Source organism: Plodia interpunctella, chromosome 5 (genome assembly GCF_027563975.2).
Source record: "Plodia interpunctella isolate USDA-ARS_2022_Savannah chromosome 5, ilPloInte3.2, whole genome shotgun sequence".
In the NCBI taxonomy this organism is placed as follows: domain Eukaryota; kingdom Metazoa; phylum Arthropoda; class Insecta; order Lepidoptera; family Pyralidae; genus Plodia; species Plodia interpunctella.
In genome coordinates, this window is record NC_071298.1 from 3,803,518 (window position 1) to 3,817,794 (window position 14,277).

General features: G+C 37.1%; 3 protein-coding genes across 6 annotated transcripts in view; 2 read left to right on the top strand and 1 right to left on the bottom strand.

Annotated features, from left to right (window-relative positions):
- Positions 1-18: 18 nt before the first annotated feature.
- Positions 19-4,624, top strand: LOC128670248 (uncharacterized). The gene is made up of 10 exons (XM_053745765.1): positions 19-139; positions 464-547; positions 868-930; positions 1,329-1,398; positions 1,710-1,893; positions 2,803-3,024; positions 3,401-3,550; positions 3,727-3,798; positions 3,959-4,084; positions 4,379-4,624. The coding sequence occupies exons 1-10, from the start codon at positions 31-33 to the stop codon at positions 4,595-4,597; spliced, it is 1,299 nt and encodes a 432-aa protein (XP_053601740.1). The 5' UTR covers positions 19-30; the 3' UTR covers positions 4,598-4,624.
- Positions 4,617-8,785, bottom strand: LOC128670247 (uncharacterized). 2 transcript variants are annotated; one of them, XM_053745762.1, is made up of 6 exons: positions 8,432-8,785; positions 7,656-7,802; positions 7,103-7,226; positions 5,893-6,923; positions 5,008-5,494; positions 4,617-4,721 (listed from the first exon to the last, which is right to left on the bottom strand). In XM_053745762.1, the coding sequence occupies exons 1-6, from the start codon at positions 8,623-8,625 to the stop codon at positions 4,635-4,637; spliced, it is 2,070 nt and encodes a 689-aa protein (XP_053601737.1). In that variant the 5' UTR covers positions 8,626-8,785; the 3' UTR covers positions 4,617-4,634. The 2 variants fall into 2 exon arrangements, with proteins under 2 accessions (XP_053601737.1, XP_053601738.1); XM_053745763.1 differs by having other exon boundaries at positions 8,426-8,535.
- A 3,905-nt stretch (positions 8,786-12,690) lies between these two features.
- Positions 12,691-14,277, top strand: part of LOC128669773 (serine/threonine-protein phosphatase 2A regulatory subunit B'' subunit delta-like) — an 85,937-nt gene continuing 84,350 nt past the window's right edge. For all 3 annotated transcript variants that reach the window (XM_053744871.2, XM_053744872.2, XM_064435963.1), the window contains exon 1: positions 12,691-13,892. In XM_053744871.2, the coding sequence (XP_053600846.1) occupies positions 13,005-13,892 (888 nt within the window). In that variant the 5' untranslated portion in view covers positions 12,691-13,004. The remainder of the gene's footprint in view (positions 13,893-14,277) is intronic.

Consider the following 14,277-nt stretch of genomic DNA (forward strand, 5'->3'; position numbering starts at 1 on the left):
ATTTTATGACGTTATCAACGCGTAAAGGCTATGGCGATAAAAGTATGGAATTTCTTATTTATTATTTGTGCGTGTGCTCCCAATACTATAGGAATTGATCGTAAATTCTTACGGATACGTCCGGCGTTACGATACACGGGTACGTATTCTTCTAGGCTTTGTAGATTTGTTGTAGATTGGTGGAGCTAAGCGAGGCAATTAAGAGATAAAAATAGCTGATAGGCAGGAATAGTATTCCCAGAGAGGGTTGAAGACATGCAGGCGGCAAGTTTAGAAATAGAGCTCAAACTTCAGAACTAAATGGTTAAGTTAATACAGGGGTTCTTAGCTTCACAACTGTGAACGCAACCAGAAACTTGCACTGTTCTGTCTTGTATGTCCGTAAATTCCTAATGGTAGCATTAGTTTCGCCAAAAATAAAAACTTTTTGAGGACAGTGTGTATTTTTACGAGCTTGTTACAGATTCAAAATGCCGAAACAGAGTTAAAATGACCGATATGACTGAATCAGCACTTTTAGTGGAAGATCCTAGAAAACTTAAACTAAGTATGTGTCTTTCTCAATATAGAATAAAATCGACCGCCTACACTCTATCGGCAATCAGTTCGACGTACATTGCTGGTTTATATATGGGGTAAAAAAAACCTACGTCGTTTCGCATCCCATCTGTCTGAGTTCGCCGATAGTGTGAGCCATATCACTTTGTCGAACATAGAATCGCTAGTAGCAGTTATAACATTGAAATTTATTTTGTGTCTCCCTCGAGTGTTAGCTCTAGTTTATAATTTAAACGAGCATATGCTCGTTAATTTCAGAAATAATTATATATAGGTATAATAATTTCTGAAATTTTAAGTTGTTTTCAGATCCATTGAAAGATTTTGATTCAATATTGTCAGTGTTTCTCTTTGGCAATAAAGCAAACGAAGGTAAGGTGGCGTGCATTTTATACTATTAAGTTATTTATGAAAAACTTCATGTTATTATCAGATCTATTGTCAAGAATTATCTGTTGATACGTTTGCATTAAACTGAAGTAGGCAAAAGTTTCATTTGTAAAAAAATAAAAAAAGCTACATTAATTATAACTAGTTAGCTGTTGCCCGTGGCTCCTTTAACGAGAGAGATATTCATCTCTGATGATGAAATGGAGGAGACGCCATGCATTTCACTGTTATTAACTTATATGATTTAATACGACAAAAATAAAAAAAGTTTTTTAAATTAAAGTGAGTTGTAAACGAGCAGTATTACATTAAAATACTATAATCATAATATTGTAGGCCTGTGGAAGTATGTTATTCATTTTGTTTCCAAATATTTTCAGAGAAAGTCGATGGAGTAACTGGACGCCTAGGAGTAGCTGGGGTGCAATATGCTAGTGGAAATTTTATGAGGTATTGACAAATCCTATTTTTAATATTGATCAATCCATTGCGATTTGACCAATATACCTATAGGTATATGCATATATGTCGCAACCCCTTCGACTCTTCGTCTAAATTCGAATCTGATAAATCGGAACCAGTTTCTAATTGGTGTATCCTCCTCATGACTGGGGGTTGTACTTTACATATGAATATTATAACATTCACAAAGACTCCTGAGCAATATCAATGGAATCGTTTTCCATAGCCTTTTGGTTTTGAAGCTGGTTTCATTAATTAATTTTGAAAGCGGCCAAAGGGGTTGTTGTATTTTTTTATAGAGCCGAGTTGTTTCGCAACGTGACCGGAGTCCACAAGCCGAATCTGGACTACATGGTAGCGGGACAGTTCCGTCTGAACCTCACCAAGGACCGCATGCAGACAGCCGTCAACGCCTTCTCCATCTTCATCGATGGCAACATGAACGACATTCTGCAACTCCCGCCGAAATATGTCCTCAATTCGGTATTGCGCATCGGCACGCATTCAGCAGTTCTGCTGCACGATTACATGGAATTGTAATGCCAGCTCCAAGCTGTTGCCCAATTCGGACACATACCGAGATGAATGCGCGAATATTGCGTAGTTAGTAAGAGTGCTCTTATTTACCGCAATGAAAAACCAGTGATATATACCAAATCCCCCAAAGTTCAAACTGTTCGACGACAGTGTGGGGCCGGCATAACGCTTGCATGTTTACGCGCGAGTACATGTGCGTTAATTTCCATACAATGTAGCTATGCACGTGCTGAATATGAATTTGGCGTGCACGGGCTATTAGGTCCTCATAATCTTAATAGAGGGACTTAGTACAAACGTTAGCAACAAAAACTTTGTAAAAAGTTCGCGCTAAGTCCCGCCATTACTACTTATATACCTACCTATTTTACTTATTAGCTTGAAAGTTTAAAAAATTAGGTCCCCTGCTCGTGTATAAATTACATACTTTGTTTGAGTTGGTTGATTACTGTAATAGTCATATTACCACTGTACAACTACTTTCGTAAACATGTAGCAGTACAACGGAACCTTTAAATAGGTAGGTATCTACACATGGGCCATGATTGCCGTGTCTCGTCGAGCATTGCCTAATTTTTCTTTGCTTGTTGATATAAATAACACGTGTAAAGGAGGACTAAGCGTTTCTCTTAGGTACGCACATGCAATCAATCATGTACTTACGGACATTTCAAGGAAAACATTGTGAGGAAAACTATACACTATCTTAACCCCACTCTTATATTATGAATGTGAAAGTACGTTTATTTGTTACGCCTTCTTAATTCAAACAATGTTTTCGGTCGGTCTATTCACTATTATTTTCTTTTTACACATCCAAAGGCGAAATTTGAGTGGCTGAACCAAATTTTTCAGGCCCGTACAATAGCCATGTTGAAGATAGCGCAGGAGAAGCTGGCGGCGACCTGGACGGTGGTGAAGAACGGGAGGCGCCCCGACCGCATCTCACACGCTACGCTGGAGGCCTACCGACCGCTATTCAAGTATGTCAACGGCAGGGAGATCGCGCGGCTTAACCTGTCCGACAGCAGGATACTCAAGTACATCGGGACACATCCTGATCTTACGCGACATCAGGTCACGTGCTAATACAAATATATAGACCATACGTTTCTATGCATTTTCTAAACAACTTCCCACTAAGTGTTGACAGGCGGCGAATTGTAAATTCACAGCCGAATATTCATAAATTTAAGATTTTTTTTTTTAATTGGGCAGAAGTTTGGAAAAAAAATCTAGACAGAATTTGTTTTGCAGTTTGTTAATATTACGATCAGGATTTAATATTTTCAAAGGTTTATATACAAAGTTACAGTTATTAGTATCAAGTCTGCGGGTCGTGGCCATTTAGTGTAATGAAATAAACAGTCTTTCAATGTTAATGGTGTGATTATTGGTTGTATATTAGGTGTTGTTGGCAGTAGTAGGTTTACAAATGGCTTCTACATTACAGGTGGGCGTTATCGCTAGCAAATACATAAAAATGAACAAAGGTTGGACGAGTTCGAAATATCTTAACCAAATGAATAATTTGCTGTGCGGAGTGCCCATGCTTCACATGCGTAGATTGGAGCCAAATACTTTCTTGCAACTGTCACATCAGGTACAAACATTTTTGCCATACCGGTACCTAATTCGTAGATAACTACATAATATTCCATGAGTAGGTATTCCCGTATCATAGTGCAATTTAAATTTTGGACTGCTATTGAAAGTGTAATCATAAAACCAATAAAAACTTATATAATAATATATTATTTAGGTTATAATAATTTGCAGGTTTTCTACCACATTCATGCTTGCGATCCCATACAACGAAGATTTTATCTCAAAATGATGACCCGTACGGAGGTAATTCTCTATTTTAGAAATAGATTCAGGGCCTAGAAAAAAAGAAGATAGCTTTTCCAACGAACTAATTAGTTCCAACCAAACTAATTAGTTCATTGAGTTTTCACATTACACGAAACGAAAACACAAAACATTAACTTTGCTAATCATATGTTGGCAGGCATTGGGAAGGGCGTTTAGTTGGAGCGCTCGCGACGTGGCGCGGCTGGGGCTTCTCTTGGCTGAAGTGTCTGAAAGTGACCTGACGGCCATCAAACCACAGGCAATGGCTGGAATCACTCCTCAAGTAAGAAATTTCATGAGTAAGTGATTAGAGAAAAACGTTAAATTTCATTGTAAAGTCCTATTTTGGTATCTATAAGTAACCTTCCTACATGTTCCTTGTGTACCTAAGTTAGTGAGTAAATTCATCTGGTACACTGGAATTTTAATTAGAGACGAAGTTTGTTTTGTGTCAGACTAAGAAGAAAACAGAAAACCCAACAGGAACCTTCTGTCCTGTACATTAAATTATTTTTAGTGAATAGTCCTTGAGTACATATAAAAATAATACCTAATATAAAAAACTTATTATTTAAAGGTCATGCTGGAGATACCTCCAAAGAATTTGAAGTTTATATCAGAGGCTCAGATTCAGTACATCGACCAGAAATCCCTTAACATAATGGCGAAGAAACTGAAGGCTTACCACGACATGATGGGTACAAGTCATGCAAAATATTTGCGACTGAAAAAATGTCTACTAAGTTTCAATTTCTTGATATTATTTATGACAGGATCTGGTTTGTTAAAGTTCTGAAATAAAATATGCAATGGAGTATTTTTATTTTTGTGTTTTAATAGTTCTTCTGATATAATTTTACCAAATGAAGTGGTGGTAGATGAAAACTGAAGTGGCCGTCACTTTGTCGTCTTGCTTCCAACTAAAAAAAAATATTATTAATTTACTCATACAATTTGAAAACCTAAATTCCATTACCTAACTGTCACGTTCAATACGTTCAATGCCAAGGTTTTTTAAAACAACAACCAAAATTTGACAATATGCTCAGTTAACTTAAGAAATCTAAAATCTTTCGTCTAATAATTTATATTAGGTGACAAGAAGATGTTTAGGCACATATTTTTTTTAATATCTGCTCTATTTCCTCAGCGTACATTTGGCTGGAATATATAAAACATAATCATAAATGTAGTTATATACATTACCAAAAGGGAATGATTATCCGTTTGAGTAGATTTGTCCAATGTATTAGCTTGACTAAACATATTTGCACCATCGTAAATTTCGGTATTCATCATATAATCATTATCTTTTGAACACATGCCGTTTCCGTCGTAGTCTGCACCTGCACATTGGCTATTTATTTTTTTCTTTGTTAATTTATTTTTGCCAAAATCATTTTTATTTATTAAATTTGAACATGCTTGATTAGTAGTACAAAGTGTACGACTTTCATTTGGGGGTGTTACAGCAATATCATCTAGAATTGCTGATTTCCCACGAAGTGTTTCATTTTCAGAAGCTACTGACGGATGTTGCAAAACGTTTCTCACACCAATAGGTATGCTGTTTGTTTGTCTTGACTGATCTATATTTGCTGTGGTAGGTACTACATTTATACACTCGACATTCCCAATGTCTATTGAAGTTTGTACATTTTTATCAAGTTTCGGAATGTCGTCACATTTACACCTGAAATTCAGTGATTACAGAACAATTAAGCACACTCTGAGCCTTTTATATGCATTACCACTAAGACATTTACCTACTATGAAAAACGAGTCCAGATCATAACGTTAAAATGGACAGGGGGTTTATAGCCAGCGTGCAACCTATCATTTTAGCTAAAGAACAACTGAATTTTAGGTTATGTTTTTATTTCTTAAAAATGTGGGAGTTACAAGCAAGATGCAATTTCCTCCTCTCATTTCCGATCATTGGTAGAAATTTAAAATAAAAGTATTGTATATTTGTAATCGGGTCTAAATAAATGTGTGTCAAATTTCACCAAAATCGGTTCAGCAGTTTAGCAGGAAAAGCGTAACAGACAGAGTTTCGCTTTTATAATATTAGTATGAAAATTTAATTACCCCATTAGTTCTACGTCGTGTTTGGTGGAAGGAAGTAATATGATATAGTCTTTTTTATTTATATTTCTGACTTGATCGTTCAATATTTCACTTGGTCGTTTAGCGGTTTCATGAATATTAACATTACCATGGCAACAGTCACAGTAAAAAATTACATATTGTTGTGGATTTACATTCTTATTCAAGTCATTAAGAACATTCTTCATTGTTTCATTTCGAGGTCCTACCTCATCTATATTTGCTTGACTGCTCTTTTCAGCGGGGTCATTCCAATAATCATCATTATTATTGCTCACTGGTATAGTTAAATTTGCCTTTTTTGTAATATAAGTGTCAGTCATATCATTCTTTAATTCTATGCTTAAACGAAGATTAATTACATCACCAACATTCATTGACGTAGAAAAAGGATCTATATATTTAGGATCAGTATGATTCTTAGTTGGTCCTTCATTGTTGTTGCTATTGACATTTTTTATGGCAGTTTCCAGCGTCTCAAAAACTTTTTGGCCTGAATCATATTCAGGTCTCGACATTTCTTGTTTCACGTTATTATGTGAAGAGTTCGCTGGTTTTACTAGACTAACGTCTTGATTGGTATTTTCAGACAAATCGTTTCCATTTGTTATTTCTTTTTTAGACAATTTAGCTGGAACAATAAACGCTGGAGTCGTATTTGTAGTCGTCGATAAAATGGCATCAAATGCGAATTGAGATGAAATTCTAGCTTTTCCGGGTGACAAAATAGTTTTTAAATCCTTTTCCTTACTTTGAGAATTAGGTGTAGTTCGTGAAGGTGACTTATTAATGGAAATCCTTTTCGGTGGCGTACTATTCTTTTTTGATGGTAGAATCGATGACGCTTTTTTATCATTTGGGTTTAGACTGTTCTTGCGTAGTATGGATGAACGTTGTACTGGTTTTTTCTTATCTGCTTGTTTTGGTGAAGTAGGATTTGTATTTGGAGCTGTTGACTTATTTGGTGGTTCAATTGTTTTTTTGCCTTCTGATGCACCACCTATATCAGTTTTCTGTAAGTAAATAGCGCAAAAATTTTAAAATAAGACCTCCAAATCTGCAATTTATGCGAACATATTATCTAATAGATCTGTTAAAAAAATGTGTTAACATTAACGTCGTTAAAATTTGGTGCTATTAAATAAGTACCCTTATATTTTATAATACTATAAAACGCATGAATGGTAGATACCGTTAATGATGGAGAGATCTCATCAACCTTTTCAAGAGTAGAATTATATGCTGCCTTTTCAGATTTTTGATCACATTCCTTGCTGGGGTTACTGACCACGTCTCCATAACGTTTGATCCATGATCTGAAAATAGGAGATGGTTATATTGGAGACTAGCTTTTGCACGCGGCTTCGCCCACGGTATTTTCCATGGGAGCAGTTATTTCTTCGGGATGAAAGTTACATGTCTTACTCTGTACTTCAATTCAAACTATATGTATGCAAAATTTCAAGAAAATTGGTTGAGTAGATAGAGCGTGAAGTTTTAACAAACAAATTTAAAATTAGTTGGGATTATATTATAGCATAATATATAGAGGTAGTAGTAAGTAGATAAGTATTTGGGAACTAAATCAAGAAGTGTTTAGAATTTTTGGGAAAAATACAGACAAATTATGTAAGATGTGATACTGTATTGGCATCGGGGCGTGCGGCAGTTTCAACTTTAGCCAGGACATTGAACAACTATGAATATCACTAAATTGTGATGATAATATGATTGAGAGTACTTACTTGGATGCCCTCATGAGATATTGGTCATAGCCACCGGGCAGGAACTCTTCACCAACTTCAACGGCAACATATGCGTTGTTGTCTTCGAGGCACAAAGGACTATCAATTTTCTGTCCTTCTATAGTGTACAAATCTATACTAGAATGCCTTGAACCAATAAACAGGAAAATTATTCTATTAGGAACTATTATGTGTGATTACTTAAAATTTGAATTAACAGTACCCGGGGGTTCAAAAATTCTGGATATACCTTCCTCTTTAATGTCGTTACTATCATTGTCATACACAGTTATCCCAATTAATCAATTTATGGTACAATATCAAAAATTTTGTGCGTTTCAAAAGATTTATAGAAACCCTTGAGCTTTTTATATAATAATCTTTCTTATGTTTTTGGCTATGGAATAGACTTCACGTTTCGTATTGAATTGCGGGTCTTGTACTAGATATACCTAATCCTTAAATATTTAACTTAATAGTACAGTAACAGTATCCATCATGACATACACACTAGAGAACTTACAGTCTGCTAATGTGCAGGTTTTCTCACTTTTCTTCACTACAAGTAAATAGTGCTCTATTAAAGATGTTCCCAATATATAACTCCAATTATAAAGTCACAATATAATATAATTTACATATCGCGCCTGAAAAATATAGACCGGTGGTGACTATTTTAATGCATCGCGTCGTATTAAATGTCCTAACATTTTTCCTATCTAGAATTATCTATTAATCTATAAATTATCTATTAAAATATGTGAAATTACTATTACAGGTATCCAAAGTGTGACCGAGCCAAGTAGTTTTTCATGGATTCCCAAATTTTCAATTCTGAGGCCTTCAGGTGATACTTCCTCGGAGGAGAATAAACTTGTCCATTTGAGAATAGGAAAATGTTTATATCGCTAATGGTACGATTTTTAGGTTCATTCTTATCGGGTTCATTAGAAACTTTTGTATCCTCCATTTCATTGGTGGAATCTTTAATTTCTCTGCTACTTCTTATGTTTGGTCTGTATATATTCACATGTTAAATACGAGCGTATGTGAAATCGAAAGAAATATATAAAATGCACAGTTAGATTTCAATTTGGTTTGTGCTAAGTAAAACATTATTCCATCCCAAAACAAACTCTGTCAATCGCAACGTCAGCTTGAATTGACGTAACGATTTTTCAGATAGAACTGCAAAGGATGCTACTTTTTAAGAGAAAACTTCTGACCTTCAGAATACTGGGTGTTATTCTACTCTAGGTAAATTAAATGTAATTTGGGAGTTAATTACTTATTTGGCATTTTCACAACATAAATGGTTTTACTGCTAACAACTTGTCTAAGTAAGTTGAAGGGTTCCGTTTCACCCTGTGATTTTGTATTCATTTCCTGGGGTTAACGGTCTCCGCACCCAACGGTCACAACCAACCTACTATTAGTACTATCACTCTGCCAACACATTGCTTGTAAAAGAAAAGTAAAAAGGTTGCGGAATTATTTGTCGAGATTGTAAATATCTGACTCGACAAATATTTCCATATTTTCAAACTCAAAATAGGTTATTTAAAACAAATTGATTTCACTACAATTCACTTATCTACGAGAAATACAATAATTTTCTTAAAAGTATAGAGTAGTATGAGAGTAGTAGTAAATTATTTAAATGATACATTTAGTTATAGTGCAGGGACCCAAAAAAAGCGTAGATACGGGCCTGCGTAACATGATTTTCAGGCACATTTCATGTACTTCTATGCAGGTGATGGCGTAGGTAACTCAATGTGTTGTTGACTGTACGTCCATATTTGTACACCTAAGCACGTTTGATTTGGTGTGTATCGTAGGTTGTAGCCCCAAAGAAGGTATCAGCAATAACACCGCGAAGTGAAAGGAGAATTAGCATTTTTCTAAGCACAATCTTGTCTCAATGACTTCCTAGTATAAATACATTGTTCTTTGCACTTCTACTACAAGTTTTGTTTATAGAAATAGTAACTATTATCCTTATTTTTGTTTAGTTTAATTATTTCTTAATCTACGTAGTATTTTCCCAAAGAAAATAGTCAAACCAGAATTCAAAATTTCAATTTAAAATCAAAAGCTGCAATATTACTGATATCTATTTAATAGTTAGTCGTAACTAAAACAATTGAATATTGGGAGCCATTGTCGACGGAAAAAGGAGCCTAGGGCACTCTCCAACTATATCCACACCAAAAATCACTTCAAGCCAGTGCTCCATTTAGAAGCACAAAGAAACACACTCTCACATTTATAATATTAGTATTAATGCAGCTATGCCTTCTTATAGCTACCTAGTTTGATAGTTTATTATGATAACTCGGATACTGTATCTGGCAAGGAGTTTAGGGAGATACTTCCTTAACATGAACATGAACCTTGGATAGCACTCGGGAAATCAGTCAGGTAATTTCATAAAAATAAGAAGTTACTATTGAGTATATTATTTCTTCTTTGCGAGCGAGTACACCGCCGATAGGTCATGTCTAATTTGCATTCGTTTTCACTTTTCTCCGTAGCTCTGTATTAGGCGTTCACATGGGCACGTCACCGCACGACCGGCACGCGATCGTTTACGGTCACTAACATACGACCGCTGTCATCATACATTGTATAGTACTTAATCATTACGTCAGAATAATATGATCCCCTATTAGAAATCGAATGATGTTTGCAAGTGATTACTTGAACATATCATATACGATTGTATATGATATGTTCGAGATTTCTTCGATAGTTCGTCATCTCTATAGTTTACCACAACGGTTTTAAAATAAATTTCCCAAAATATCGTCATACTTATTTATACATAGAACATGATACTGGACCTCGAAGCCAAGGAAGAGCACCGACGGATATGATAAGGACTTCTACACGCAGCAAAGTCCATCAGGCCTTAAATAAATAGATAATTAAGACCCGTAAATTGATACAAAATAAATTAAGTACAATAATTATATTAACCTATAACAGATTATTATATACTCAAGAGACCCACAGTTACTAGTCACGACTCTCAGCCATGTCGATACGACTATGAGGATGATTTACACATGTAACAATGTCAGCTCTTACGCCAGTATATATGAAATTTTAATTGTAATGCTTAGATTTCCAAAAGGGTTTCAAAAAATCTTCAAAAAAGCTTGAGAGCCGCTGGTTTAGATAGTTATTACTATGGTATTTTTATCTGGCTGGGTATTTGCGCTGGTAACTCCAAGGCCGCTATAAAATCTCGGCCAGCGCAGTTAATTACGTTTGTGCTATGTATTGTTTTTGCATTATTACCGTTTAATATTTATTACCGCAATTAAACAACGATTTTTTTATTTATAACTTTGCAGAGAGACCTTCGATATATACGAGAGGCAAACAATGGTTGCCATTGCCTTCGTGCAATATATATTTTGGTTTTATACTATAAAAATTAAGTATATAGTAATATATTCTTGGTAAGGAATTACTATTTAAAAAATGTGTCTCACTGAAATTCGGCTATCTTAGCTACCTTAGCTCAAAACTCACCTTCAGCCAATAAACCTTCGGCCAAATATTCGTTTTTGGCCAACATTTTCAAAAATTGTAGTTCGAACGTCTTGCGTCAGTCAACTACCTGCACGCCGCGCCATGTTGTTCACTTTGCATTTTTCTGAGCAATTTAAGAAATGTTGATTCGCAACGCACCCTAAATACCTACCTACTAAATTTATAAAAATAACAAATTCCTCGCACCTTAATTCTAATTTATGCATGGTCGGGTCCATACATACATATTGAAAAACTCTTTAATCAGATGCTCTATCAATTTTCGTACCATATAATATGCATGTATACGGACTTTTCATGATAGCATAAGGTGCTTAACTAGATATTTTTTGTAACTACTTGGTTAGGTACTCTCTTATAATTAAAGAGGTAGGTTATCTCTCTAAATCTACAATTACTAAATTCTAACGATTCGAGGCATAACTTTTTACCAAGCACAAATCTTATAACCAAATTGTGTTTCCTAACTACAACCTAAAAATAGTCATAAATTGGAGGAAGTGAATGAAGTAAAAAAGGATTTTTTCGTCGCCATTAGATAGAGCGCGCGTGCACGGCCACGACATCAGTTCGTAGGAAAAAAAAAGGAAAAAGGGGAACATGTAAATAAATATACGCGTGCTATTTGTGGTAGAGACGCGCGTGCGCGACGACGACGCGCCGCCAGCCATAGAGTTGCCAACTGTGCAGATAGGACATGCTAATCGTAGATGCATAAATTGTTAAATATATTCATTATTTGCTCTTGCCCGCGTCTCCACCTACATGACTTTCCCAACAACTACTACTTTTTAAACAAAAGTAGTTAAGAGATAGGAGAAGGCTCCTTTCTCTTAACTACATGTATGCAAAATGTCAAAAATATTGGTTGAACTAAATATAATATTAAATTAAATTGAACTTATCATTATTTTCCTAGTTGACGCACCTGCTAGAAATTGTCACCGAAATAGCTTTTCCTTAAACAATTAATCATTTCTTCAAAACACTTAAAATTTTTTGTAGTAATAAATACCTATGTAACACACAAACATAAATATGAAACAATAAGGTAGGTCTGCAGCAATCGATATATATGTTTTTTTTTTTAATCTTTGACGATTAGTCGTCCTTGTCAGCGCCCTGCAGTTCGCCGCCCAATGTGCATTCCGCCCAACCCATCTACAACCAAGGCGCGGCCACGAATATTCATCAAAATGTTATTGTAGCACGCCAATACCTGACCCCACAATAGTAACAAAAAGGAAAATATATGACCTTAGTTAGTTGACATAAAATCATAACCTTCAGTATATATTGCATGATGGGTAGTGTAGAACAATCTAACCTTAGTAGTAAATTATCGACATAATACATAACTTTAATAACAAAATACGACTTGTAGACAGAGCAGGAGTATGACACAGGATCGGATTTGGAAGTGTGCGGGTTGTGGAAGAGCGCGGGGCCGGCGGCGAGGCGCCTCTCACCGGGCGCCGCGCGCCGCGCCGCAGTCCGAGACACGCGCCGCCGCCGGCCTGTCGTCCTCCTCCCGTGCGCCATCCCGCATCGTGACACGCGTGGACCGCCTTTGTTTACCGACGAACGTGCGCTGCTCCTGCACACCAGCTGTTCATTGTGTTTTACGTTCCTCAGCCGTTCTGTGTTATCTCAGTTCCCAGTGTTACCCAGTACTAGTGCTTTTGTGTTATCAGTTGTGAGTGTAGATGGAGTATACGGCCTGCCCCTGAAGCGGCCGGCGCCTTGCGCGCGTCTCCGCAGAGTTCTGGTGCGAGTAGCCCGGCCATGGCGGCCACGGCTCGCCGAGAGATCGACACTGGCGAGGAGGACATCGCCGCCATCGCTAAACAGATATCAGATCATGCAGAAGCTATTTACCAAACTTGGAAAGCGCGCGGATTGGCACCTACTGAGATATTATCTTGTAGACCTGCTCCAGGAATCAAACTGGCGGAAAGTTTGCGAACTAAACCTAAACCGGAACCCAAGCCGGATATAAAACAACGACCTGAATTCAGGAGAGAACACCGACCAGACTTAGCGAAGGAACGACCTGAAATCAAGAGAGAGCAAAGACCTGAGCCTCGTCGCGAGGTTCGATCAGAACCAGAGGGAGAGACAATAGAAGTAATTCTGCCTCCGGATCTTGTGCCACAAAGGAATGGCACTGAAGGAGTAGGAGGCGGCACCAGGCGTCTGGATCCTGCGGCAATGCGTTTAGAAGTCGCTCGTGAAGAAGAGCGACTTCTGCGAGCATTGCGTACTGGAGGTGTAGTAGCGGAGCGATCAGCCGAAAGGCCTGATGTTGTTCCGCCAATATCACTCGTAGACTATGCTAAAAGTAGATATCAGGATCGGCTTGATACCGGAGCAAGAAAGCCAGCAGCTGGTGCTAGTGGTGAAAGGCGAGCTTCTCTTGGTTCCCATGTCACTGAAGCTAGATCAAAGTTTGAGGCTCGAGCTCGACGAGCTTCGAGTGCTGGGGCAGGTGAGACTACGACTTCTGCCGGAGGAGCCACACCAGTGCGGCCTTTCCTCACACGTGGTTCAGTTGCTGAAAGAGTATTAATGTTTGAACGGTGCCCTAGCGAAGCTACTCTTGAGCTTGCCAAAAGGAAATCACCAGCAGCTACAACGTGGCGGGGACCGCACGACGTAATTAATAGAGCACAGGTGAGAAAACAAAATATTTCTATTTTATCTACATCTATGTAATTTTTATGTTAAGAACTATGCATGCATATTTGGAATAGGACAGGTGTCTGGCTGAACTAACAGTGACACGGGCTCTTCAAACAGTAATTATTCGTCGGTTGTTTGTCGTCGCGTCAGACAGTCATACAGAGCTATAACCGCTGAGGTTTATGTACAGAACATCACATTAGGTATGGACCGCGCTGGGGCTAAACATGATTCAAGTACGTCATGACATCAGCAATAGCTCCGGAGTTTACGAACACAATATTTAGCCATGTTTCTGGGTTGGATTTCCCCCCTAGAAATGAGAATAATTTTGCGAATGCTAATTAATGAATATTGAACTGAATTCGATCTTCAA